This window comes from Manis pentadactyla, chromosome 9, assembly GCF_030020395.1.
Source record: "Manis pentadactyla isolate mManPen7 chromosome 9, mManPen7.hap1, whole genome shotgun sequence".
In the NCBI taxonomy this organism is placed as follows: Eukaryota; Metazoa; Chordata; class Mammalia; order Pholidota; family Manidae; genus Manis; species Manis pentadactyla.
The window spans coordinates 29,721,011-29,748,809 of record NC_080027.1 but is presented as its reverse complement, the minus strand read 5'-3'; the positions used below and the strand labels follow the sequence as shown (position 1 = coordinate 29,748,809).

Sequence of the window (27,799 nt, the reverse complement as noted above, 5' to 3'; positions counted from 1 at the left end):
TTATAAATATATATGCACCCAATACAGGAGCACCAACATATCTGAAACAAATACTAACAGAACTAAAGGAGGAAATAGAATGCAATGCATTCATTCTAGGAGACTTCAACACACCACTCACCCCAAAGGACAGATCGACCAGACAGAAAATAAGCAAGGACACAGAGGCACTGAACAACACACTAGAACAGATGGACCTAATAGACATCTACAGAACTCTACATCCAAAACCAACAGGATACACATTCTTCTCAAGTGCACATGGAACATTCTCCAGAATAGACCACATACTAGGACACAAAAAGAGCCTCAGTAAATTCCAAAAGACTGAAATCCTACCAACCAACTTTTCAGACCACAAAGGCATAAAACTAGAAATAAACTGTACAAAGAAAGCAAAAAGGCTCACAAACACATGGAGGCTTAACAACACGCTCCTAAATAATCAATGGATCAATGACCAAATCAAAATGGAGATACAGCAATATATGGAAACAAAAGACAACACAAAGCCCCAACTACTGTTGGATACAACAAAAGCAGTCTTAAGAGGAAAGTATATAGCAGCAATCCAGGCATATTTAAAGAAGGAAGAACAATCCCAAATGAATGGTCTAATGTCACAATTATCGAAATTGGAAAAAGAAGAACAAATGAGGCCTAAGGTCAGCAGAAGGAGGGACATAATAAAGATCAGGGAAGAAAGAAATAAAATTGAGAAGAATAAAACAATAGCAAAAATCAATGAAACAAGAGCTGGTTCTTCGAGAAAATAAACAAAATAGATAAGCCTCTAGCCAGACTTATTAAGAGGAAAAGAGAGTCAACACAAATCAACAGAATCAGAAATGAGAAAGGAAAAATCACGACGGACCCCACGGAAATACAAAGAATTATTAGAGAATACTATGAAACCTATATGCTAACAAGATGGGAAACCTAGGAGAAATGGACAACTTCCTAGAAAAATACAACCTTCCAAGACTGAACCAGAAAGAAACAGAAAATCTAAACAGACCAATTACCAGCAATGAAATTGAAGCGGTAATCAAAAAACTACCAAAGAACAAAACCGCTGGGCCAGATGGATTTACATCGGAATTTTATCAGACATACAGAGAAGACATAACAGCCATTGGCCTTAAAGTTTCCCAAAGAACAGAAGAGGAGGGAGTACTCCCAAACTCATTCTATGAAGCCAACATCACCCTAATACCAAAACCAGGCAAAGACCCCACCAAAAAAGAAAACTACAGACCAATATCCCTGATGAACATAGATGCAAAAATACTCAACAAAATATTAGCAAACCGAATTCAAAAATACATCAAAAGAATCGTACACCATGACCAAGTGGGATTCATCCCAGGGATGCAAGGATGGCACAACATTCGAAAGTCCATCAACATCATCCACCACATCAACAAAAAGAAAGACAAAAACCACATGATCATCTCCATAGATGCTGAAGAAGCATTTGACAAAATTCAACATCCATTCATGATAAAAACTCTCAGCAAAATGGGAATAGAGGGCAAGTACCTCAACATAATAAAGGCCATCTATGATAAACCCACAGCCAACATTATTTTGAACAGCAAGAAGCTGAAAGCTTTTCCTCCAAGATTGGGACTAGACAGGGATGCCCACTCTCCCCACTGTTATTTAACATAGTACTGGAGGTCCTAGCCAGAGCAATCAGACAAAATAAAGAAATACAAGGAATCCAGATTGGTAAAGAAGAAGTTAAACTGTCACTATTTGCAGATGACATGATCCTGTACATAAAAAACCCTAAAGACTCCACCCCAAAACTACTAGAACTGATATCGGAATACAGCAAAGTTGCAGGATACAAAATTAACACACAGAAATCTGTGGCTTTCCTATATACTAACAATGAACCAAAGAAAGAGAAATCAGGAAAACAACTCCATTCACAATTGCATCAAAAAGAATAAAATACCTAGGAATAAATCTAACCAAAGAAGTGAAAGACTTATACTCTGAAAACTACAAGTCACTCTTAAGAGAAATTAAAGGGGACACTAACAAATGGAAACTCATCCCATGTTCGTGGCTAGGAAGAATTAATATCGTCAAAATGGCCATCCTGCCCAAAGCAATATACAGATTTGATACAATCCCTATCAAACTACCAACAACATTCTTCAATGAACTGGAACAAATAATTCAAAAGTTCATATGGAAACACCAAAGACCCCGAATAGCCAAAGCAATCCTGAGAAAGAAGAATAAAGTAGGGGGGATCTCACTCCCCAACTTCAAGCTCTACTATAAAGCCATAGTAATCAAGACAATTTGGTACTGGCACAAGAACAGAGCCACAGACCAGTGGAACAGACTAGAGACTCCAGACATTAACCCAAACATATATGGTCAATTAATATTTGATAAAGGAGCCATGGACATACAATGGCAAAATGACAGTCTCTTTAACAGATGGTGCTGGTAAAACTGGACAGCTACATGTAGGAGAATGAAACTGGACCATTGTCTAACCCCATATACAAAAGTGAACTCAAAATGAATCAAAGACCTGAATGTAAGTCATGAAACCATTAAACTCTTGGAAAAAAATATAGGCAAAAACCTCTTAGACATAAACATGAGTGACCTCTTCTTGAACATATCTCCCCGGGCAAGGAAAACAACAGCAAAAGTGAACAAGTGGGACTATATTAAGCTGAAAAGCTTCTGTACAGCAAAAGACACCATCAATAGAACAAAAAGGAACCCTACAGTATGGGAGAATATATTTGTAAATGACAGATCCGATAAAGGCTTGACGTCCAGAATATATAAGGAGCTCACACGCCTCAACAAACAAAAAACAAATAACCCAATTAAAAAATGGGCAGAGGAACTGAACAGACGGTTCTCCAAAAAAGAAATACGGATGGCCAACAGACACATGAAAAGATGTTCCACATCGCTAATTATCAGAGAAATGCAAATTAAAACTACAATGAGGTATCACCTCACACCAGTAAGGATGGCTGCCATCCAAAAGACAAACAACAACAAATGTTGGCGAGGCTGTGGAGAAAGGGGAACCCTCCTACACTGCTGGTGGGAATGTAAATTAGTTGAACCATTATGGAAAGCAGTATGGAGGTTCATCAAAATGCTCAAAATAGACTTAACATTTGACCCAGGAATTGCACTCCTAGGAATTTACCCTAAGAATGCAGCAATCAAGTATGAGAAAGATCAGTGCACCCCTATGTTTATCGCAGCAGTATTTACAATAGCCAAGAATTGGAAGCAACCTAAATGTCCATCGGTAGATGAATGGATAAAGATGTGGTACATATACACAATGGAATACTACTCAGCCATAAGAAGAGGGCATATCCTACCATTTGCAGCAACATGGATGGAGCTGGAGGGTATTATGCTCAGTGAAACAAGTCAAGTGGAGAAAGAGAAATACCAAATGATTTCACTTATCTGTGGAATATAAGAACAAAGGAAAAACTGAAGGAACAAAACAGCAGCGGAATCACAGAACCCAAGAATGGACTAACAGGTACCAAAGGGAAAGGGACTGGGGAGGATGGGTGGGTAGGGAGGGAGAAACGAGGGGGAGAAGAAGGGGGATATTAAGATTAGCATGCATAATGGGGGGGGGGAGAAAGGGGAGGGCTGTACAACACAGAGAAGACAAGTACTGATTCTACAACATTTTGCTATGCTGATGGACAGTGACTGTAAAGGGCTTTATAGGGGGGACCTGGTATAGGGAAGAGCCTAGTAAACATAATATTCTTCATGTAAGTGTAGATTAATGATAACAAAAAAAAAAAAAAAGAAAGAAAGAAAGAAAAGGGGGATTACTCCCTGATAGGATAAAACTAACTGTAAATCAACAATTAATGCATGCTTTAAATATCCTTAATTTTGATCACTTAAAGGGTATCAGATGATCGGCTATGGAGGTACATTTTTCTGATAATATTCTTTTCTCTTAAAAAAAAAAAAAGCAGTTCCTGTGTGGTGACCTCCAAGGAGTTCTACACAATGGTATAAAGGGCATATCAAAGTGTGGGCAAAGGGTCTGTTTGTGTTTATACAGAGGATCAAAGCCTAATTTGGCTACCCAGAAAATGAACTAAGATACGATATGAAAAAGAATTTCCAACATCAGCACTCTCTGGAAGACTCATGCCAGAAGATGATCATCAAAAAACCTCAACAAAGATCCAGGCGCTGCTACAGCTGTAGCTGCATTCATCCCACCGGTTCCTGGACTTGCCATGGGAAGGAGGAAGGTGATATCTAAGCTGGCCTGTGCATACAGTAAAACAACAAATTTGACTGGATCTATACTGTTGGAACTCAACCAAGAATTAGGAGAAGTGCAAATTGTAGTACTCCAAAATCTTACAACTACAGACTATCTACTGTTAAAAGAACATATGGGATGTGAACAGTTCCCAGGAATGGGTTGTTTTAATTTGTCTGATTTCTCTCAGACTGTTCAAGTTAAGTTGGACAATATCCACCATATCATAGATAAGTTTTCACAAATGCCTAAGGTGCCTAACTGGTTTTCTTGGTTTCACTGGAGATGGCTGGTCATTACAGATATGCTTTGGTTATGTAACTATACTCCTATTATGTTAATGTGTGTGCGCAATTTAAGTAGTAGCTTAAAACCTATACGTGCTGAAGTTACTCTACAAGAAGATATGTCAAAGAAATAATCAATCTTCCCATGTTTTCTTCCGCCTGCTACTTCTATAGCTTTTCTTCTTCCTTCCTAATTACAACCCTTAAATATAATTCGTGCCTCATTATCGAATTTACCGAGTATCATAATTCCTCTAAGTGGTAAAGATACCTCGAGACAAATGCTTGGCACAGAAGCCACAGGGCATAAATCTGCAAAGAAGTAAAAAGCTAACCTTTTCAAACAATATGGCTTCTCTCTCACTTACCAACTTTACATTTCCCTGTATGGCCCCAGAAGATGATTGGTTAGCCAGAGACGGGTAAGATCCCTCAAGGGAGGAACAACCTAAGACAGGCACAGTCGCAGGGAGGCCATAGGTGAGAAATGGGGGATCAACAGAGGTGAGGCTTAGAACCTCTTAAAACCCCCTGTTTGCAGAGAAATCTTCTGCATCCGTGGATGTTTTATTGCCCTTGTCTAGCTTGTATTAACACATAGTCTACAGGCACACACCTGATCATCTACATTTGCTCTCTTACAACACTAAACTATGTTTTCTACCTTTATCTTGCATCTACCTACCACTTCAGCATTTTATTAAAAATAATAATAATAATAATAATAAAGGGAGAAATGTGGGATCCACATATAAATCAAGTATAAAAACCAAACGAATATTCATATTTGACCTGATTGTTTATAGTTCATAATGCATGAGCAAAACCGAAAGTTTCTGTGATGACTGCCCTTGTACTGTTCACCATGTAAGAACTTATTCACTATGTAAGAATTTGTTCACCATGGAAGAACTTGTTCGTTATGCTTCAGAAGATTGGAGACTGATGAGAATTAGGCTTGGGGTGGATTAATGATTGTGCATTGAGCATTGACTCCCCTATACAGAATTTTATTGTTGTTAACAACCATTTGATCATTAAAGATGAGAGATGCCCTCTCAAAGTAAAAGAAAAAGAAATTATTTTACAAACAAGAAAACATTAGGGAATGTTTTAGGCATTAGGGAAACATGATGAGACATCCTAAATTTGAGTCTTATTACTGTGTACTTAACAGGAGTATTGTGAAGGTTTATCCTATTTGTATAAAAAGGCATCTTATCGTTACAAAATACCATACAAATCAATACATTATCTTTCAGAGAAATACCGATACTATGCGCACAACTCTAAACCAAGTATTCATTGTTACCTTAAGACACAATGACATTTTTGAAGATCAGGGACCCCTCCAAGAATTTATATGTATTAATCCATTTAATTCTTAACAGCAACTCTATGAGGTTGATACTATTATTAAATCCATTTTATAAATGAGTAAATCAAGATAAAGGGAAGTTAAATAACTTCAACTTGAGCTGGATTTATCTACTCTCACAAAATATCACTCCTGGAATTACCACATGATTTGACTAATTTGTGGAGTGTAACAACAAAGCAAAACTGAAGGAACAAACAGCAGCAGATGCACAGAACCCAAGAAGGGACCTGCAGTTACCAAAGGGAAAAGGACTGGGGAGGGTGGTTGAAAAGGGAAGGATAAGGGTATTAAGGGGTATTATGATTAGCACACACTATACAGAGGGGGCACAGGGAAGGCAGTATAGCACAGAGAAGACAAGTAGTGACTCTATAGCATCTTACTATGCTGATGGACAGTGACTGCAATGGGGTATGTGGTAGGCACTTGATAATAGAGGGAAATGTATTAACCACAATGTTGCTCATTTGAAACCTTCATAAGATTGTATATCAATGATACCTTAATAAAAAAATAAAATGAAATAAAATGAAATATCACTCCTGCTCTTCACCCTATGAAGAATAATACCTGCTTGCAGCTGTAGAATCTTTGATTTTCTTTCCTTCCAAGGAAGCTAAATGTTGCTCCAAGGCATCAAGAAGACTGCTGGGGGCCTGCAGTTGTACAAATATTAAGACCTTCATAATAATCAGACCATTAGTCAAAATAAATCAAGTATCTAACACAGGAAAACAACAATAGGTATATTCCTCATGAATTAATGATCAATAGGATTTTAGCTACCTAAGAATGACACTATATGACACTATAATTTTTACTATATAAGTGGGACCTAGTAAGGGATTTTAATAAACATAATCAAAAATACAAAAACTGAGACTATGTAAATATGAAACATTAAGATCTTATATTTAATTTTTTAAATACTTATTTAAATTTCAAATAGAGACACACTCCTTAAAGGTAGACATATTATTGAGCATGTTCCTGGCACTTAGTACTTGCTGAGTAATTGAAAGTGTCCAAACATTATTTTCAAAAAGTGATAAAGGAAACTAAAGACTAGCACCAAGGAAACACAAATCAAAATCACAATGTGATACAACTTCTTACCAGTAAGAAAATAGCTAGTAAAACTGATGGACAGTGACTGCAATGGGGCATGAGGGGGAACTTGATAATAAGGGTGAATGTAATAACCACACAGTTTTTCTTGTGAAACCTTTATAAGAGTGTATATCAATGATACCTTAAAAAAAAAAGGATGGCTAGTAGACTAGTAATAACAAATGTTGATGAAGATAATGGAACAAACAGAACTCTTATACATTGCTGGTGGGACTACATCAACCTTGAAAAAGGACCCAGATTTTTTTAATACAGTTAAATATATACCTAATTATCATTCTAATTAAATTATACTTAATTATCCAATTCCACTCCTGATTACTTACCCAAAAGACATAAAGATGTATCTCCACAAGTAAAGATATTTTCAAGAATGTTTTAAATAGCTTTATGTACAACAGAAAAAATGCAACTAATACAAAAGTATTACTGGAAAATGGATTTTAAAAATCGGTAAATTCATACAATGGAATACTATTCAGCAATAAAGAAGAAATGGATTAATGATATATTAAACAACATGGATAGATCTCAACACACTATGATGAGCAAAAGCCTGATACAAATACTTGTGTGATTCCATCTATGTTAAGTTCAGCATCTGATAAAATTATGCTATTAGAAATCATAACTGATTTGCATCGAGAGGACTAGGAAGTGTCTTGAAGGGGACCCAAGGATTAGGATCATGGAACTGATTTATATATTGAATGGTATGTTGATTACACAATCTTTACAGTTATCAAACCGCACTGAAATAGATATTCACCTCAATTTTTTTTTTAAAAAGGAAGACTGGCTTTTAGACTCTCAGGCTATATGTCAAACCTCTATACAAAGAGTTAATTACTTTCGAAAGGAAACCTTTTCAGTTAGCTGAAAAGGAATTGTTCACTATCTTCAAGTGAAGCAAATGCATCAGTGGCATTTACTTACCCCAAATATCCTTTAGGACTTGAGATACAGAATTTCTGGATTACAGGGCTCTAAAAACAATTGGAAGAGACAGAACTAGCTAATTTTTCTTCCAATTATGACTTGAACAACTTCCTTCATCCTCTATTTTCTCTGCATATACCAAGACTTTTACACAAGGCAGATACAGAAAATTAAAACCAAAAATATTAGATTGTAACACTGTCTTCTATGTTAAACTGAAAACACATGTACACTCCTCCAACCACAACTAAATGACAGCTAAATTAGCTGGCAAAACACTGTCCCAAGAGCTTTTGTCAGAGATGATGAGAATGCTGATGATAGTGGTTAGCATTTAAAAAGCTCTTATATTACAATGGGCACTATGCTTGCTATCTTGTATGTAATCAGACTCTGTGAGGAAGACACTACTAGTATATCCATTTTACAAATAAACCACCTGAGACAGTGAAAATTAAGTAACCTGTCCAAGATCACATATCTGATACATAGCAGAAGCCAACGTAAGGTCTAAGGTATGTCTGACCTGAAACCCTAGATATTAACTACTATGCTAGAGAATCCTAAATTAACATTGTAGTTTACATTTTTCTGAACAGCTTAAACTGTGGCTTACAAATATTAAACTACCAGTTATGTTAAATAACAGCTATTTCCAAACTCCCTTCTAAATGTACCTGGCTGTTTTTTAATTTAAAAGACTGGTTAAAAGACTGGTTATTCATTACTTAGAATGAAGTAAATGTGATGCTTCGCATTTTAAAAAGTTAGTAATTTATAGCAAACAAACAAACAAAAAGAACAAATAATCTCAAATTTCCACTTGTGCACAGTCACCATCTTCACTAACTTATAAAAAGCTTTGTTTTAGCTCACTTTTGAAAATTTTATGAATCACTGAGGGATGATCAATGGAAAAGGACAGAGAGTCAAGACTGCCCAATCCTACATAATTACAGTAACATGAATATTAAAGTACAGACACATGAGGGTAGTTTGATCTGAGGCTTTATGCTTTTTAAACAAGACAGGTGAAGCTGACATGACAAATGGGGTAAGTAACGGTGAATCTAAAACTGTCCCATCAGTTTTATACTACAGATGGTTCAAGCAATGACTCTTCTCACATTTAGCCCACAATGTGCTCAATCTTAATGAGGTCAATAAATCTCATGTGGACATATGCAAGAGCATTTTATTTACATATTTACATATAACCCATAACTACATCTATTGCACACTTAGACTGGAGTTCAAAAGGATAATTACCGTTAAAACAAGAGACTATGCAGAAACACAGTAAGAACGATTACCAAGAAAGTGTTTAACAGATGTCCTAGAACAATTTAAAACATAAAAGAGAGGTCAACTATTAAGAATTGATACAAGTATTATAAAGATAGTTTATGCAGGTACTTTCATTCTCAATATTTAGTAAAGAAAGGAAAACAGAAAAAGCCAGAAAAAAATGCAGGCTTCAAGTTATTCTCCTAGAAATAATTTGAAGATAATGATAAAAATGTAACAGTAACTAACATTAATTCTGTGCTTAATGTTCTAAGTGCTTTTTAAATAGTAACTTATTTAATTCCCCTTACATGTTGAGTTTTGTATTATCTCCATTTTAGAGATCATGAAACTGAAGCATAGAGAGTAACTTCTTCAAATAACAGGGCCACCTGGCTGCACAGCCAGAACTCAAACTGAGATGGACAACACCTGCTCTCTTAAAATGTTTTGAGGTTTATCCCAATTTAATACTCCTGAGACAAACAGCCAAAGCAGAAAACATTTAAAACAGGGAAAACAATTTCTGCATAAAATAATTCTCTACCAATGGTATACTGAAAATTTTGTTTTTTAAAATATTCTCCAAGTTCAGTTCTTTATATAACGATGATGGGAAAGAGATAAAAGGGAATAAACTAAAGTAGTAGTATAGTAGTGGCTCGCTCCACCAATATAAAAAGTGAGTAAATTATTTTATGTGATCATGTTAGAACTACCATCAGTAACATATCAAAATACTAAAATTTGTCAAGAAAAATCACACGCATCTTGACTGTAGGAGTTGCGTATTATTCATCTTTGTACCCTTCACAACTAACAGTACATATCAACAGTTAATTGATATTGTAGCATATGCTTACCTGTGAAAGGTCTGGTATATCGCCTCTGTCAATTCCAACTTGCTGTAAGAAGCAGCAGCATTGTATTTAGTAGATAAAATTATAACAAAGATGTTTATAAATGAAATTTAGAAAATGGTATTTATATAATTAGTTCTATGGACAAAATTTTAGATAGACTTCTTTAAAATCTAAAGGATACATAATCTCCAAAGATAGCATTCAATATTCCCAAGAACCTATGTTACTTGATGGCTCTCAAGTTGTAAAAGGGAGGAACTAGAGTTGGAAATTCAACAAGACCATTAAGTTACCATCTCCAAATCATCTAAGTACCTGAATAAGCTACCACATCACCATCTGAAAATACCATCACTTCTATGAGTCATATGGCAAAAAAAATTCAGCAAGAAAGGAAAAAGCTCATTATGAACAAGTTCCCTGGGGCATAACAACAAGTTAAGGAACAAACCTGATGACAATGACTTTGTTCATTCTCCTTGAGTATGCTTCCCTGGCAATCACCACAGTTTTTAAAACCTATGCTAATGCAGTTTGGCCAGGTTTTATACAAATGCCAAGTGATATTTAACCATGAAATAAACTGTCTCTACAAAGCAATCCCAACACACTTTCATGATATTCGGGCAATAGGCAATTTCCAGCAATTTATCAAAAAGATAAAAACCATTTATTCCAGCATCCAAATTAAAAAACTGTTTTCCCTCCCCTTGGCTATGTTTCATTTTCTTATCATTCTTTTTCCCAACCTCTCAAGGGCAAGTCCCAGACTGGTATCGGTAGAAAATATGATAAGATAATTGAGACTAAGATCTTAATAGCTTACCACTAACTGGTACATCTATCCCCTTCAAACACATTTGAAAGATTTACTTCAATAACTAAGGTCTAACAATGAAATTTCATGACCAAAGAGCCTCATGAAAATAGTACAGGGCAGGGGAGATTTCCTATTTCTCAGAACATATGCAGCAAATTCCATCTCAGAGTTAAGAACAACAGACCTGGAGAAAAATAAGGGCTTAAAACTTAAGTCAGTAACTATAACTATCAAATGAAACTAACTGGAATCATAGCATAAATATTACCTTCTTCTAGTTTTATTATGTGACTGACCCTAAAAAAAATGGAAAAAACCATTAATTTCTCCTTGAGAGATACTTTAAATGAAAAATGAATTTCAGCAGACTTCACAGAATAGCTGATTAACAACACAAAGCTGTTTCTCCAAAGGTCTCATTAACCTGTTCTATTTCATCTCCTACAGAGTAAAATTTCACTGTGGTAATAACAGAGCTAGCTAGCATCACCAACTTACTGGTTCCAAATTAACTATTCTGATATAATTTATCAATTATAGCCTAGTTACCTTCCGGAATTATCCAAGCAAGCTATCACTGATGGTGATGGGTAGAAAGTAGAGTATGGAAAACAAAACACTTTGAGCTGCCTCTGTTCAAGCAAGATAATGCCCGCAAGCATTAACATAAATGCCTTCTATGACAATTTCAGGCAATTATTTTTCAAACAGATTTGCAAAATCAGATTATCCTGCAACCTACATTCATAGTTTTCATCATCAATGATAATAATTACACTAAATTCACTTCTGTAGGGGAATAAAATGTTGTGAACCATGTAGCTACAGCTACAAGCCTTACTGGAAGGCAGAGACTTGCATTAACATTGAATAACAGTCTCTACCACATTTAACGGAATAAATCTTCTTCAAATACTTATTTTAGCTAATTCCAAACATAAAATCTCAGCCATGACTGTGTATAACTTATTTTAGAGAGAAATAAACCATTTAAAAAGTAGATAATCTTTCAATATTCAAAATTTAATTAAGTATACAGGATTATATTTTATTCAATACTGTAATTGTATTTATATTATAGCACAGAACTCAGTACAGAAAATTGATTATGATTGAATATATACCTTACTATATTTAAGACATTTCTTTCATTTGGATAATGACTGATTTCTTTAAAATCTACACTTAAAGACAAAAAAGCAAGTGAAGAGATATAGTTACTTAAAGATAGTTTACCTCTGCAACTTTGAGAAACTCTGAGATTCTTGTCATCCTAGTCAGGAACTTCTTATAGATGTCAAGACCTTCTTTGCACTGGTTCTTTTTCATATCAAAATATTTTTCTGCCAAAAGTAGACATAAAAATACTCTTACATCAAAATATAACATTCAAAAAGGAAAAAGATTAAGTAATAGCTCCAAGGAAAACACACCCTACAAGAAAAGTATCAGTATTAAACTAGCTTAGATAGTTAAATCAAATTAAATTAGAGATGCTACTGTATTAAAAATAGAAAAATTGAATTTACCCATATTACTAGTTTATTCTACAATTTCTTCCCTCACAATTCCCTCAGCACATATTTGCATATTAGTATGTATCATACTTCACTACACTTAAAACAGCACTAACTTCTATTTCCAAATATTCTTACTAATGGTATATTAACAAAGATGGCAACTTTGCCATATATTCAAATGTCACTTGGTAAGCCCATTTAAACTTAATGCTAATATAGTAGCAAAAAGCTTACTTTATAGTAATCATAGGGTTGAAGACCATGACTTGCAAAACTATGTAGAAAAGAAAACTTCCATTTTACACTTACAAAAAAACTACACCCAATTTCCCTATCTCGTGGATTAAAGTGACCCTGAATAAATTTGTGTTACCCCAGTCTATAATATACAAATTTATTCTTAAAAAAAAGTCGGGTGGTAGGGAGAACAAGGACACTACAGTAAACACATTTGATATCTGACACTTGACACCTGGGCACTCTTTGCCTACTGTTTACTCCATCTAAATCCCCATGAAAAAAATTTCTAGGCAAAATTAACTGCATTCCATATATACCAAATACACAATGAAAGCCACACATTCCTTTTACACCTCAAAAGTAAAAGGTGTCCTTAAAAATATTTAATGCATTTAATAAAATACATTTTAAAATAAAGCTTAGAAAAAATTTTAATTTTATAGTTTAAGTTCATTATGGATTAAACTATATTTATGGAGTAAGGATTGAGACAGAAAAATTCCCACTTTATTTTTAAAGGGTATTTATATTTCTAAAAAAATAAAACTGAGAAAAAAACATATATCTAAAAAAGTTCATCTAGCTGAACATTCTAGTTGTAAAAATAAATATTCAATCAGGTAAAAATTCTTTTCTCCAAATAAATTATTACAATGAACAAATTATCAATATTTAGGCAGCTTTAAGAAAAACTCAGATAATACTATTTATATATATGACACAAGATAAATTAAATGTTATTAAGCTACAGCAATATTTACCCAATAGGTTAATAATTCCTTCATTGTATGCTGCAAAGAGTCTAATGGCATCTTTGAACAGGAGCATGAAGGCAGCATTTATTACCCCATTTGTAAGTTCATTGCTATTCACCTGTGGAAAAATTAGAAAAATGATCAGCAAATCTTACATTTTAAATGACAATTGCCTTGAAATTAAAATACAATGAATTCAAATACTTAGGTGAATTAAGGAAAGAAGACATTTATTTCTTACAGAGTGCAAAAACCTTAGTCAAAGAGTTCAGCTTTATTATATAAAAGCCACAAGAGAACAAAAATCCTTTAACATTCAATTTAAGATCAGAAATAAGACATTTAGAGCACAAGTACCCTTTAGTCTCTTAACTAAGTTCAACATTAAATAACTTCTAATTGCAAAATAAAGCCATTTCTAGGTGGAATTTCATTTTGAGTTATGAAGGATTTACTACATAAAAAGTATTTATTAGATGGCTACTGTAATCACGAAGCCACTGAGCTAAGCTAGATAGAAAATATATATTTTTCAAATATGCACTTTCCCAGTAACACAAACTTACCTTCAAAATGGTTATATTAATATTTCTACCTCATACGGTCACTGGGAGAGTTAAATGATATACCAGTTGTAAAAGGTCTAATACAATACCGTATACATAAAGGATCAATATTGATTATTCTTATAGAATTATGCAGTAACAAAATAAGATATTTGTCTATCAAAAATACTATAGAGATACCTTTAGTTTTACTCAAGGAATAAATCAAAAGAATAAACCAAATTAACTCTAAGTTCTTTTTTAGATAACATAAATATCCAGCACAAGAAAATTAATTTGTTCTTAGGTATAGAAAAACATAAGCATAAAGTTGAATGGAAGCAACAGATTGGTAAATATTTACTGAATATCTAACAAGGGTGATTTCCACTGTGGACAGAGAATCCTAATAATAAAGCAAATGACAAAACAAGTCACAAAATAAAAAATACGTATGGCTAATAACATGTGCAAAGAAGTTCAACTTCACCAATCAGGCAAAATAAAATACAATGATCCATCAAATTAGATAACTGCATTATCTTATCTTAAACACCAGACTAGTAGGTATCAAAATAACAAGAAACCAAAATACTATTCAGTTTCAGTAAGATGAAGAAAAAAAGCAGGCACCTGTTGACAAGTGACCAGGCTCAACCCTTTAGAGTATTTGTAACTTGGCGATATTTATTAAAACCTTAAATGTTTATGTCTTTTGAAGAACCAAATTCTTTTCCTAGGCGTTAACCCCACAGAAATGCTTATGAATATGTAGATATACACATTCACAAACACAATATTTACTGTCACTCCGCCTGTTTTTTTCCCATTTTTTTTCTGGATTAAAAAAATGATAATCTATCAATAGGAGGATCAGATAAATTGTTACATACAATATAATACAATACAAACACTGAAAAGAATACATAATTTTATAAAGGTACCTACAATATATTAAGTGAAAACAAGTTTCATGGTTGGACATTCTCCCTATAAAAATCAAAATAAAGCACAGTAGTTACATCAAACCCCTGTATGTTTTCTAGACTAGGGGTTAGAAAACGTTCTCTGTAAAGGGCCTGACTGTATTTTAGACTGCAGGCCCTATGGTCTGTCACAACTACTCAACTCTGATATTACATCACAAAAGCAGCTACTTAATATGTAAACCAATGAAATCAGCCAGCCTATGTTCTAATTTAATACTGTGTGGACACTGAATTTAAATTTCATCTATCAAAAATATTCTTTTTAGAATTATTAACCATTTAAAAATATAAAAATCATTCCTAGCTTACAAACCATATAAAAACAGGCAGGAGGCTGTAGTCTGATAACCTGTTCTAGTCTATGAAACACCTACAAGATTCATTTATTTAATGTTTACTGATCACTGTCTATGTGACACATACTACTGACAATGAGGACACAACAGAGAAAAAGCAGACCTTCCTCAAGAAGCTTAAAGAATACCAATTAACTAGTTAAAGGAAAAATCAAATTCAACATGAAGTTGTCACTGTTCTATTCACTAACTTGCACTTATACACTCCAAAATGTCTACAGATAGATGCCTCCAAAAAGAAAAATGGTAACACCTAACATAAACAAATGACAAAGTTGGCAGCTTGGTTCAAGTAATGGTCACTAAAAAATTCCAGGGAACACGATGGACTTGGGCATTAGGTACATAATAGTTGTCACAAGTGCATTTGAATTTCACTTCACTCTTAATAACTGTCATGCTTTGAGTCCTACAAAATAGACACAAATGAAATATTAAGTTGGCCACTCATAAAGAAAATCTCTATACATTTTTTAAATATAAAAATCATTATCAAAAGAGAGTAGATTTTCAGATAAATCCCTTCAGCTCTACAATCCTTTCTTTAGCTTGGATATAATTCTAGAGTTAGAGAAGCACATCAAAGAAATCACAGTAAATCTAAAACAATTATAAAAACTCAAAGTAATCTGATTTGGGACCACATTTTTATAATATCCTTAGCCAAATAGGATATAGTGTGAAAAAATAAGAATCTATGAAAACTTGAGAATACATACTCTGATCAATTACAATAATTAAAAAAAATCTTCAATCATAAAAGCAGTTGCCTAATTGACTTACATTGAAATCAAGAAGGGCATCCATTTGATTTTGAATAATAGGTACAGTTTTTAGGAGTTTTTCTGTGTTCATTGTCCTCATAACTCCGTCAGCCCTGTTTTTTAAAAAAATAATAATGATAATTCAATTTGTTATTCTGCATTTCAAACTCCTACCTGGTTCTCTATAAACAGAGAACAGGTCAATATATGAGATGTCACATTTTTAAGCCGTTACTGAACCTGAAACCTCAAGCAGAAATCACATGGAAAAAACAGAAACAGGAATTACGATTAGCATGTATAATGTGGGGTGGGGGGGAATGGGGAGGGCTGTGCAGCACAGAGAAGACAAGTAGTGATTCTACAACATCTTGCTATGCTGATGGACAGTGACTGTAATGGGGTTTATGGGGGGGACTTGGTGAAGGGGAGAGTCTAGTAAACATAATGTTCTTCATGTAATTGTAGATTAATGATAACAAAATAAAAATAAAAAAAAACAGGAAGTACTGTATGTCCAGAATAAAGTAGCCCATTTAAAACTTAAGGGGAAAAAAACCCTCAAGAAGGTATAAAACACGAGACATAAAAATAAAAGTATATGTTATATAGTTAGGTTTGTAGCATACTTTTCACATGAGGAAATCATCTGATCTTCATACTACTCCCATAGACAAAGCAGTTTTACAGATTCAGGGCTTGATGTATACTTTTCATATCTTCACAAAAATCCTATAGATACTCTTATCCTATTATATAGGTGATGAGATTTTTAGGCTCAATGATGTTGTCTGACTCTCTAAGGTCAATCAGTGACAGGGTCATTATGAAAATCCAGGGTAGACTCCAAAACAGTGCTTTTCATAATCTTTCAGCAGAGTAACAAGGTGCTTCCAAAAACTGTGTAGACTTTCCCTAATTTACAAATGACCCACACTTATAAGCAGCTGCTCTATCCTGAGTTACCCTTTGAACCATAACCCCAGATGCCAGAAAAATAATTAAGCTATGAAGTGCAAAAATAGTATTTTTTGAGACAAAACAGAATTCAAAAAAACAAACACTGGACTTCAGTAGGCTGCTACTGACCCATCACATACTCTCATTTTATCAGGCACCATTACGCACCATTTAGTTCTCCCTTCCTCTCCTTGCTGAAGTCACTTTTGACCCCCTGGTCATTTCTTCTTCATCACAGAAGAGTTGAATACTAGCTTGGTTTTTCCTGGTTAATTTCAATGTCTACATGTACAATCAAAACCATACTGATCTCAGAGTCCCTTGCCCCTATTCCCCTGGTTAGATCATGACCTTACTGCCCCCAGAAACCACACTATATCCCTTACCCATTAAAAAAAAGACAAAATTTAGGTAACATATCCTATAAAAGTAACTTTTTAGCCTTGGTCAACTACCCCCATGGCAAAAAACATTTCACTTCATCATAAAATTTTGAAGTATCAATCCCAATCCTACCCACTTTGTCCTTTCTCATTATTTTTTTTTTTACTAGATGTGTATCTTATAACCTATATTTTTACATTTTAAGAGCATTTTTAATACCTGAATAGTGTCTTATTATATTTTTTTATTAAGGTATCATTGAAATACAATCTTATGAAAGTTTCACATGAGCAACATTGTGGTTACTACATTCACCCATATTATCAAGAACCCCCCCACATCCCATGGCAGTCACTGTTCATTGGAGTACTAAGATGCTATAGAGTCACTACTTGTCTTCTCTGTGCTATACTACCTTCCTCGTGACCACCCTACATTATGTTTGCTAATCATAATGCCCCTTAATACTTTTCTCCCTCCCTCCCAACCCACCCTCCCCAGTCCCTTTTCCTTTGGTTAACTGTTAGTCCATTCTTGGGTTCTGTGAGTCTGCTGCTGTTTTGTTCCTTCAGTTTTGCTGTGTTGTTATACTCCACAGATGAGGGAAATCATTTGGTATTTGTCTTTCTCCGCCTGGCTTATTTCACTGGGCATAATACCCTCTAGCTGCATCCATGTTGTTGCAAATGGTAGGATTTGTTTTCTTGCTATGACTGAATAATATTCCACTGTGTATATATACCACCTGTTCTTTATCCATTCATCTATTGATGGACACTTAGATTGCTCCGTATCTTGGCTATTGCAAACAGTGCTGCAATAAACTTAGGGGTGCATATGTCTTTTTCAAACTGGGCACCTACATTCTTATGGGTAAATTTCTAGGAGTAGAATTCCTGGGTCAAATGGTATTTCTATTTTTAGTTTTTTCAGGAACCTCCATATTGCTTTCCACAATGGTTGAACTAGCTTATACTCCCACCAGCAGTGTAGGAGGGTTTCCCTTTCTCCGCATCCTCACCAGCATTTGTTGTTCCTAGTCTTTTCTATGTTGGTCATTATAACTGCTGTGAGGTAATATCTCATTGTGGTTTTAATTTGCATTTCTCTGATGATTAGCGATGTGGAGCATCTTTTCATGTGCCTGTTGGCCATCTGAATTTCTTTTTTGGAGAAGTGTCTCCAGATCCTCTGTCCATTTTTTAATCGGGCTTTTTGCTTTTTGGCTATTGAGGCATGTGAGCTCTTTATGTATTTTGGATGTTAAACCCCTACCGGATATGTCGTTTTATGAATGTATTCTCCCATACTGTAGGATGCCTTTTTCTTCTGCTGATGCTGTCCTCTGCTGTATAGAAGCTTTTACTTTGATGTAGTCCCATTTGTTCATTTTTGCTTTTGTTTCCCTTGCCCGAGGAGATGAGTTCAGGAAAAAGTTGCTCATGTTTATATTCAAGAGATTTTCGCCTATGTATTCTTCTAAGAGTTTTATGGTTTCAGGACTTACATTCAAGCCCTTGATCCATTTCGAGTTTACTTTTGTGTATGGAGTTAAGAGAGTAACAGTTTCATCCCCTTACATGTAGCTGTCCAGTTTTGCCAACATCAGTTATTGAAGAGACTGTCATTTCCCCACTATATAGTGTGGGAAAAATTACAGTATTTCCAGAATATCTCACCTGACTTAAGTACATCTGCATATCAGTAGGTGTTCGGAGATGGAAAGAAGTATGGCTTTAGTGCATTTGCATCATTCCTCAGGGGTAGAGAGAAGTTCATCTCCATATCAATGGGTAATTATCTGGGCAAGGAGGGCTTATCTGTACCTGAGAGGTGAGGGGAAGGCTGGTTTTGCTTTTTCAAGAGCAGAGGAGAGAGACAGCCCTGGACTGCAGTTTGTAAGCAATAAACAGGTTTTAAACTTTATTTCTCCCTTTGACTGATTTCAGTTTTTAGAGGTATTTTGCCCCAGGATTTCCTTTCCCCAGACTTACATCTGGTGGTAGTCAGCAGGACTCCTCTGAACCCGAAATCTGTCATAATGGGTGCAACCTTTGGGAGGGCAGCCCCTAGAAATGATGGGGAGAAGTGGCATTCACACCAAGGGAAGCGTGTCTACACTTGTGTGGTCGTGGAGGCACAACCACCGCCGCTGGCTGCGCCAACCCTGGTCCGTGGCCCATGCCTCATACTACTGCTTCTGCCACTGCTGCTGCTCCTGCTGCTAGCCAGAGCCTGGTCAAAACTATGGAAAGGAGCAGAGGTCCAGGTCACCTTGACAGAGAAGCAACTGGCTGCTGTGTACCACACCTTGCTGGCTAAGGAGCCCATCGCCAGAAAAATTACGACCAAGGTAATAACCCACCTATCCCATCACGGGGTGGGTGAGAGACTGGACCCAAAGGCTACAGAGTGGTGTGGCACAGACACCTACTGTAAATCATGTGGGACATTTGCCTTTGGCATCCCCAGGGAATAATGAAGCAGATGCATTGACCCAGGTGCGCTGGCTAGAGGGAAAGTTTGCCCCTGATGTGACCCAATGGCTACATCAGCATTTGTTGCAGGTGGAGCAAAAGACAATGTGGGCTGTAGCCTGTCGGTGGGGCTTGCCACTGACCTTTGAAGACGTCAGCCAAGCCAAGAAGGAGTGCCCTGCTCATTGTGAGGATCAGCAAACCACAAGAGGGCCCTAGAGCGTCTCTTTGCAGCCTATGGCTAGTTGCTGGTGACTTGAGAGCGATCAAGGCACCCACTTTATTGGACATGCGTTGCAAGGATGGGTGCAGTGATTAGTAATAAAATGGACATGACCCTGGACAATGCAACACATGGACCGGCAATGGTTGGCTTTTCTGGCACCTTGGGGAAAAGGCCTGAAAAACTGGCCTCCTGTGTAGTCCTGGAATAACAGCAAAGTAGCCCCCCACAATCATGGCTATTTGCTTCTGCAGTCCTTGTGTCCTGGATGTGCCCCCTGGCTGTAGCTGCCACGTGATGGCTGGAATGGACAAGCTTTGAACTTAATCTGCAGGGGACTTTGTACCTAGCTGAATCCTCTGGCTTGAGAATTATCATGATTGCGTTGCTGCTGTCAAGAAAAAAAATGCTTAAAGAGAAGCTTGACTTTGTCTAATGTTTGGTAAAAGTTTTGTGAGCAATCTAGCATAGTTGTTAGGAATGAGTACACAAGTGTAGAAACATATTTTGTGCTTAGTGAGAGAGTGTGCTGTAAAGTATATTTACTTAATCTGCATAGGCTGAATCCTCTGGCTTGAGGATTATCAAGATTTTATTGCTGCTGCTATTGTATGTTAGTAAATTGGTCAGAAGATGGGGAACAAGTAGATTGTAAGGAGAGATTTCTGGAGGGGTGGCCTGTGGGTAAAACTAGTATTTCCAGAATATCTCACCTGACTTTAGTACATCTGCATATCAATAGGTATTCAGAGGTGGAAAGAAGTATGGCCTTAGTGCACTTGCATCATTCCTCAGGGGTTGGAGAGTTCATCTCCATATCAATAGGTAATTACCTGGGCAAGGAGGGCTTATCTGTACGTGAGACGTGAGGGGAGGGCCAGTTTTGTTTCTTTAAGAGCAGGGCCGGTTTTGTTTCTTTAAGAGCAAAGAGAGAGACAGCCCTGAACTGCAGTTTGTAAGCAATAAACGGATTTTAAACTTTATTTCTTCCTTTGACTGATTTCAGTTTTTAGAGGTATTTTGCCCTGGGATTTCCTTTCCCCACACTTGTATCAGCCATTGGTCCTTTACTGTATATTAATTGGCTATATATGTGTGAGACTATTACCAGGGCTCTCTATTCTGTTTGATTGATCTATGGGTCTGTTCTTATACCAGTACCAAATTGTCTTGATTACTGTGGTTTTATAGTAGAGCTTGAAGTTGGGGAGCATAATTCCCCCAGCTTTATTCTTCTTTCTTAGGATTGCTTTGGCTATTTGGGGTCTTTGGTGGTTCCATATGAATTTTAGAACTATTTGTTCTAGTTCGTTTTAAGAATGCTGTTGGTATTTTGACAGGGATTGCATTGAATCTGTAGATTGCTTTAGGAAGGATGGCCATTTTGACAATATTAATTCTTCCTATCCATGACCACAGGATGTATTTCCATTTATTGGTGTCTTCTTTAACTTCTCTCATGACTGCCTTGTAGTTTACAGGGTATAGGTCTTTCACCTATTTGGTTAGGTTTATTCCTAGGTATTTTACTCTTTTTGATGTAACTGTTTTCCTGATTTCTCTTTCTGCTAATTCATCATTAGTATAAAGGAATGCAACAGATTTCTGTGTATTAATTTTGTATCCTGCAACTTGACTGAATTCAGTTTTTAGTTCTCGTAGTTTTGGGGTGGATTCTTTACAGTTTTTTATGTACAATATCATGTCATCTGCGAACAGTGACAGTTTAACTTCTTCCTTATCAAACTGGATGCCCTTTCTTTGTGTTGTCTAAGTTGCTGTGCCTAGCATCTCCAGTATTATGCTGAATAGAAGTGGGGAGAGTGGGCATCTTTGTCTTGTTCCCTGATCTCAGAGTAAAAGCTTTCAGCTTTTCACTATTAAGTATGATGTTGACTGAGGGATTGTCCTATAGGGCCTTTATTATGTTGAGGTACTTGCCCTCTATACCCATTTTGTTGAGAGTTTTTATCAAGAACAGATGTGGAATTTTGTCAAGTGCTTTTTCAGCATCTATGGAGATGATCATGTGATTTTTGTCCTTTTTGTTGATGTGGTGTATGCTGTTGATGGGTTTTGAACATTGTACCACCCTTGCATCCCTGGAATAAATCCCATTTATCATGATGGATGATCTTTTTGATATATTTTTTTAATTCAGTTTGCTAATATTTTGTTGAGTATTTTTTGCATCTATGTTCATCAGGGATATTGGTCTGTAATTTTCTTTTCTTGTGATATCTTTGTCTGGTTTTGGTATTAGATTAATGCTGGCCTCATAGAATGAGTTTGGACGTATTCCCTCCTCTTATACTTTTTGTAAAACTTTAAGGAGGATGAGTATTAGATATTCTCTAAATGTCTGGTAAAATTCAGCGGTGAAGCCATGTGGTCCACAAGTTCGGTTCTTAGATAGATTTTTGATTTCCAACTCAATTTCATTGTTGGTAATTGGTCTGTTCAGCTTTTCTGTTTCTTCCTGGGTCAGTGTTGGAAGGTTCTATTTTTCTAGAAGTTGTCCATTTCTTCTAGGTTTTTTAGCATATAATTTTTCATAGTATTCTCTAATAAATTCTTTTTATTTCTGTGGTGTCTGTAGTGATTTTTCCTTTCTCATTTCTGATTCTGTTTATATGTGTACAGTCTTTTTTTGTTGTTGTTAAGTCTGACTAGGGGTTTATCTATTTTGTTTATTTTCTCAAAGAACCAGCTCCTGGTTTGATTCTTTCTATTGTTTTATTCTTCTCAATTTTATTCCTGTTCTGATCTTTATTATAGCCCACCTTCAACTGACTTGGGACCACATTTGTTCTTCTTTTTCTATTTTCATTAATTGTGAGTTTAGACTGTTCATTTGGGATTGTTCTTCTTTCTTGAGGTAGGCCTGTATTGCAATACACTTTCCTCTTAGCACAGCCTTTACTGCATCCCACAGATTTTTGAGGTGTTGAGTTGTTTTCATTTGTCTCCATATATTGCTTGATCTGTTTTTATTTGGTCACTGACCCACTGATTATTTAGGAGCATATTGTTAAGCCTCCAGGTGTTTGTGGGATTTTTTGTTTTCTTTGTATAATTTATTTCTAGTTTCATACCTTTGTGGTCTCAGAAGGTAGTTGGTACAATTTCAATTCTTCTGAATTTACTGAGGCTTTTTTTGTAGCCTAGTATGTGATCTATTCTGGAAAATGTTTCATGTGCACTTGAGAAGAACGTGTATCCTGCTGCTTTTGGGTGGAGTGTTCTGTAGATGTCTGTTAGGTCCATCTGTTCTAATGTGTTGTTCAGTGCCTCTGTTTGTCTCCTTATTTTCTGTCTGGCTGATCTGCCTTTTGGAGTGAGTGGTGTGTTAAAGTCTCCTAAAATGAATGCATTGCATTCTATTTCCCCCTTTAATTCTGTTAGTGTTTGTTTCGCATATGTTGGTGCTCTTGTGTTGGGTGCATATATATTTATAATGGTTATATCCTCTTGTCGGACTGACCCCTTTATCATTATGTAATGTCCTCTTTTGTCTCTTGTTACTTTCTTTGTTCTGATGTCTATTTTATCTGATACAAGTACTGCAATTCCTGCTCTTTTCTCCCTATTGTTTGCATGAAATATCTTTTATCATACCCTTCACTTTTAGTCTATATATGTCTTTGGGTTTGAAGTGTCTTGTAGGCAGCCTATAGATGGGTCTTGCTTTTTTATCCATTCTGTAACTCTATGCCTTTTGATTGGTGCATTCAGACCATTTACATTTAGGGTGATTATTGATAGGTATGCACTTATTATCATTGCAGGCTTTGAATTCATGATTACCAAACATTCAAGGGCAGTTTCTTTACTATCTAACAGTCTAACTGAACTCACTTAGTATGCTATTATCAATACAATCTAAAGATTTTTTTTTCTCCCTTCTTTTTCTTCCTCCTCCACTCTTTGTTAGGTGTCATATTCCATATGCTTTGTGTTTCCCTTGACTGACTCTGGGAGGTTGATTTAATTTTGCATTTGCTTAGCAATTAATTGGTCTATTTCCTTTACTGTGGTTTTATTTTCTCTGGTGACAGCTATTTAGCCTTGGGCACACTTCCATCTAGAGCAGTCCCTTTAACATACACTATAGAGACAGTTTGTGGGGGGTAAATTCCCTCAACTTTTGCTTAACTGGAAATTATTTAATCCCTCTCTTCTTCCCTTTCAGTCACCTGGTAAATTCAGAAACCTGGCTGAGCAAACACCTCCTCCATGCCTGTATACATGCAATTAAGTACTGCTGGAGAAAACCATACAATAGAGCAAACTGGTAAAACTATAAATTCATGATCATAAACCTCAAATGGGGACTCGGCACTGTCAGCAATCCTCTTAGCCTTCTCTAGTGATTCTTATCCTAGGTCTTTCAAACCTCTACTTGCTTCCCCACACTCAACACACAAACTCTCATTCCTAACTCCCAAAATATTTCATGCAGAAATAAAGAATGGCAGAAAGAGACTGTCTGGTCATTTCACGAACAAAACTGCACATACCTGGTCTGCTTCTATTGCAATGGAGGATATCTATCTCTTTGTATCCAACCTAAAAAAACACTCACACAAGTCCTCTGGATTCCACTCTGTCACAATCCTTTGTCCTCTTTTTCCAACATAGCATTGTCCAACAGAACTACCTGCAGTGATGGAAATATTCTGTCTGCACCATTCAATATGGTAGCTGCTAGCTACATGTGGCTATTAAGCATCTCAAATGTGGCTGATGAAACTGAGAGAATCAATTTTTTAATGTTATTTCACTTTTATCAATTTAAATTTAAATAGCCACACATAGCAAGTAGCTACCATATTGGAGCATACAGCTCATTTCTTCTTTTATACTAGTTCATTCCCATGTACATGCAACGTCTGTGGGATCACCATTCTTTAAACACACAAACACTCCACTAATCCCGTATTCCTACCTGGCTATACTTCTCAAAAGAGCTGCCACTTCCTTATTTTTCATTCATTAGTCAATTGATTCCAATATAAGCAACAGTCCTAAGATCCCTCAGTTAAACTTCTCTAATTGAGGTCACTAGAAACTCCATGTTGCTTTCTCTAACATTATCTGAGTAACTTCGCAGCATCATTCAAAAGATTTCCTCATTCTTGTATAATAATACTCTTCGCTCTTCGAATCCCTCACACTTCTCTCTCCTTATTTTCTTCCTACCTCATTATCACTTTTTCAGTATCTTTCATTGGCTCCTCATCCTCCACTCATCCCTTAAAATAGACGTGTATTTCAAGGTGTTTCTGGGCCCTCTCTTCTCATTCTATACTTACTCCTCAGGTGATATGTCATTCCAAAGGCAGAAATTACCAAGATGTCACTGAAATATTTATATTCACAGACCAGAACTTTCAAGTTCCAAGTTAATTATGTCCAATTGCTTACTAAATATCTCAACCTGTCCAAGTCACAGGCCTCTCAAAACTAGTATTTCCAAAACTAAATCTTTTAACTTTTTACCACCATACTCTACCCTTTCCCACCTCAAAAGTCTTCCCAAGAAAAAGATATCATCTCCCAAGTGACATATGCCAGAAACTGTGTGGACATTTTCAATTCCTCCCTCCCTCATTAGCTTCCACATGACTTCTTCCCAGAGAACTTTAAATTTCTCAGTTAAGGAAAATCTTAACAGTTCTCACATACTTGTATCAGATTTCAAAAAACCCAAATGCTGAATATGACTCAGACCAAATGCAAGACATTTCATACTCCATGTAGAACACAAATTTAATGACTGCTTAAATATATTATAATTAAATTCAGATGCTTGCTACCAAAATGTAAGAGCAATGGATTAAAGGCTGGTCATCCATACCTTTACTCAGAGACAACACCTGGATTACTGTTTCTTTTGCTTCTTATGTAACATTTTATCATTTTGAACCATATGAATTTAGAATTCGAGGTAATTCTACAAACTAAGTTAACACTACCAAAAAATGCAATGTTAAACAAAAAGAAAACAAAGGGACCATGTTTAACAACCAACTGAAAAGATAAGCCAACAGACAGTGTGTTGGATCCATTTTTCATAGAACCACTTGATGTACTGTTTACAAACTCAAATAAGTGTATCTATATTCTTTGACCTATCACTTTTAAGAATTTATTCTACAGTCATCTCAAATAATCATCTTCTCAAAAATTACTACACACTAGATATTATGTTTAGACACGGTGGAAGTCCTTAAGTTACGAATATGAGTAAGACTATATTGTCCTCATTGAGGTGACATAGTCATAAAATCTAACAGAAATAAGGATTCCTCAAAGAAGTCATGTTTGAGTAAATTCTTGAAGAATGACTAAGAATTTGCCAGAATAATAAAAGGATATTTACAAAAGAAGGTAGTATATATAAATGGAAAGTCATTTACCATTATTGGATAATAATTCATTTTGAATTTTTAATATTTATTCTAAGAATTATAACTGGTCTCCACCTCACTTTTTTAAATAGAAAGATATATTCTAAATGAATCAAAGATTTAAATATAAAATACTGAATCCATAAATATTTCCAACAAAAACGTGAACAGGTAACCTATCATTTTGGGGTAGAAAAACCCACTCTGAGTTTGCTTAAAAAGACAAAAGCCATAAAAAGAAAGGCAAGTTTTTATCAAACAAAATTTTTAAACTTTTAATGTTTAAAAAAAGAAGGAAAAATTTGTTACCCATGACTGTTTTCCTAATACACAAAATGCTTATTTGTTAGTTCTAAGCATTACACAAAATAACACAAAATATTTCATTTGATTTTCACTATGATCCTAATAAGTAAGTGCTATTAACACCACCATTTTACATTTTACCAATTAAATAATTCAGAGCTTCCCAACTGTGCCACAGCATACGACTATGGTACAAAGGGGTTATGTATGTGCTAAGACAATAATCCCTAACCCTTCAACCTCCAAGCAGTCTTTTCCACTGAACCCAGTGTCCTGTCCTAGACAAATATTATCAGTTTGTGTGCCATGATGTGGGAAGTTAGCAATCTGATGAACATGTAATAAAAATCCTTGTTCTTAGGAAATACACACAGAAATATTGAGGGATATGAACTATTAAGGCATGGGGTATATAATCCACTCTTCTCAAATGGTTCAGAAAATAAAGTATGTACACACACACATAGAATAATTAAGTAAATATGACAATGTTAAAAACTGGTGTATCTGAGTAATGTGTACAGGAGTTACCTATATTTTTCTCACAGCATTTTGGGAGGTGAAATTATTTTATAATAAAGTAATTCTTAAAAACTCAACAAGCTGGCTTAAGTATCTTACTAAAGCCCCTTATCTAAAAGGAGTGAAGCCAGAATTTAAACTTGGATTTATCTGACTAAACAGCCCATGAGCTATTAACATTACTGACCACAATATAAAAGAATGAAAAACCCAACAAAAAAGTGGGCAAAGGACATTGAAAGGCAATTAACAAAGCATGAGAAGCATTTTAAAAAGGACAGAAAGAGGCTCTATTTAAATAACCACTATAAAATAAATACTAATGAGA

The 27,799-nt window shown here is 35.5% G+C and overlaps 1 protein-coding gene and 1 long non-coding RNA gene across 16 annotated transcripts in view; one reads left to right on the top strand and one right to left on the bottom strand.

Annotated features, from left to right (window-relative positions):
* Positions 1–5,508, top strand: part of LOC130684861 (uncharacterized) — a 43,553-nt gene extending 38,045 nt beyond the window's left edge. The window contains exon 2 of the long non-coding RNA XR_008999186.1: positions 5,138–5,508. This is a non-coding gene — a long non-coding RNA (uncharacterized LOC130684861). The remainder of the gene's footprint in view (positions 1–5,137) is intronic.
* PICALM (phosphatidylinositol binding clathrin assembly protein) overlaps positions 1–27,799 on the bottom strand; it is a 121,258-nt gene that overhangs the window by 44,240 nt on the left and 49,219 nt on the right. For all 15 annotated transcript variants that reach the window (XM_057507163.1, XM_057507159.1, XM_057507158.1 and 12 more), the window contains 5 exons: positions 16,206–16,299; positions 13,539–13,650; positions 12,254–12,360; positions 10,198–10,239; positions 6,548–6,633 (listed from right to left, as the gene is read on the bottom strand). In XM_057507163.1, coding sequence (XP_057363146.1) covers positions 6,548–6,633; positions 10,198–10,239; positions 12,254–12,360; positions 13,539–13,650; positions 16,206–16,299 — 441 coding nt within the window. The remainder of the gene's footprint in view (positions 1–6,547; positions 6,634–10,197; positions 10,240–12,253; positions 12,361–13,538; positions 13,651–16,205; positions 16,300–27,799) is intronic.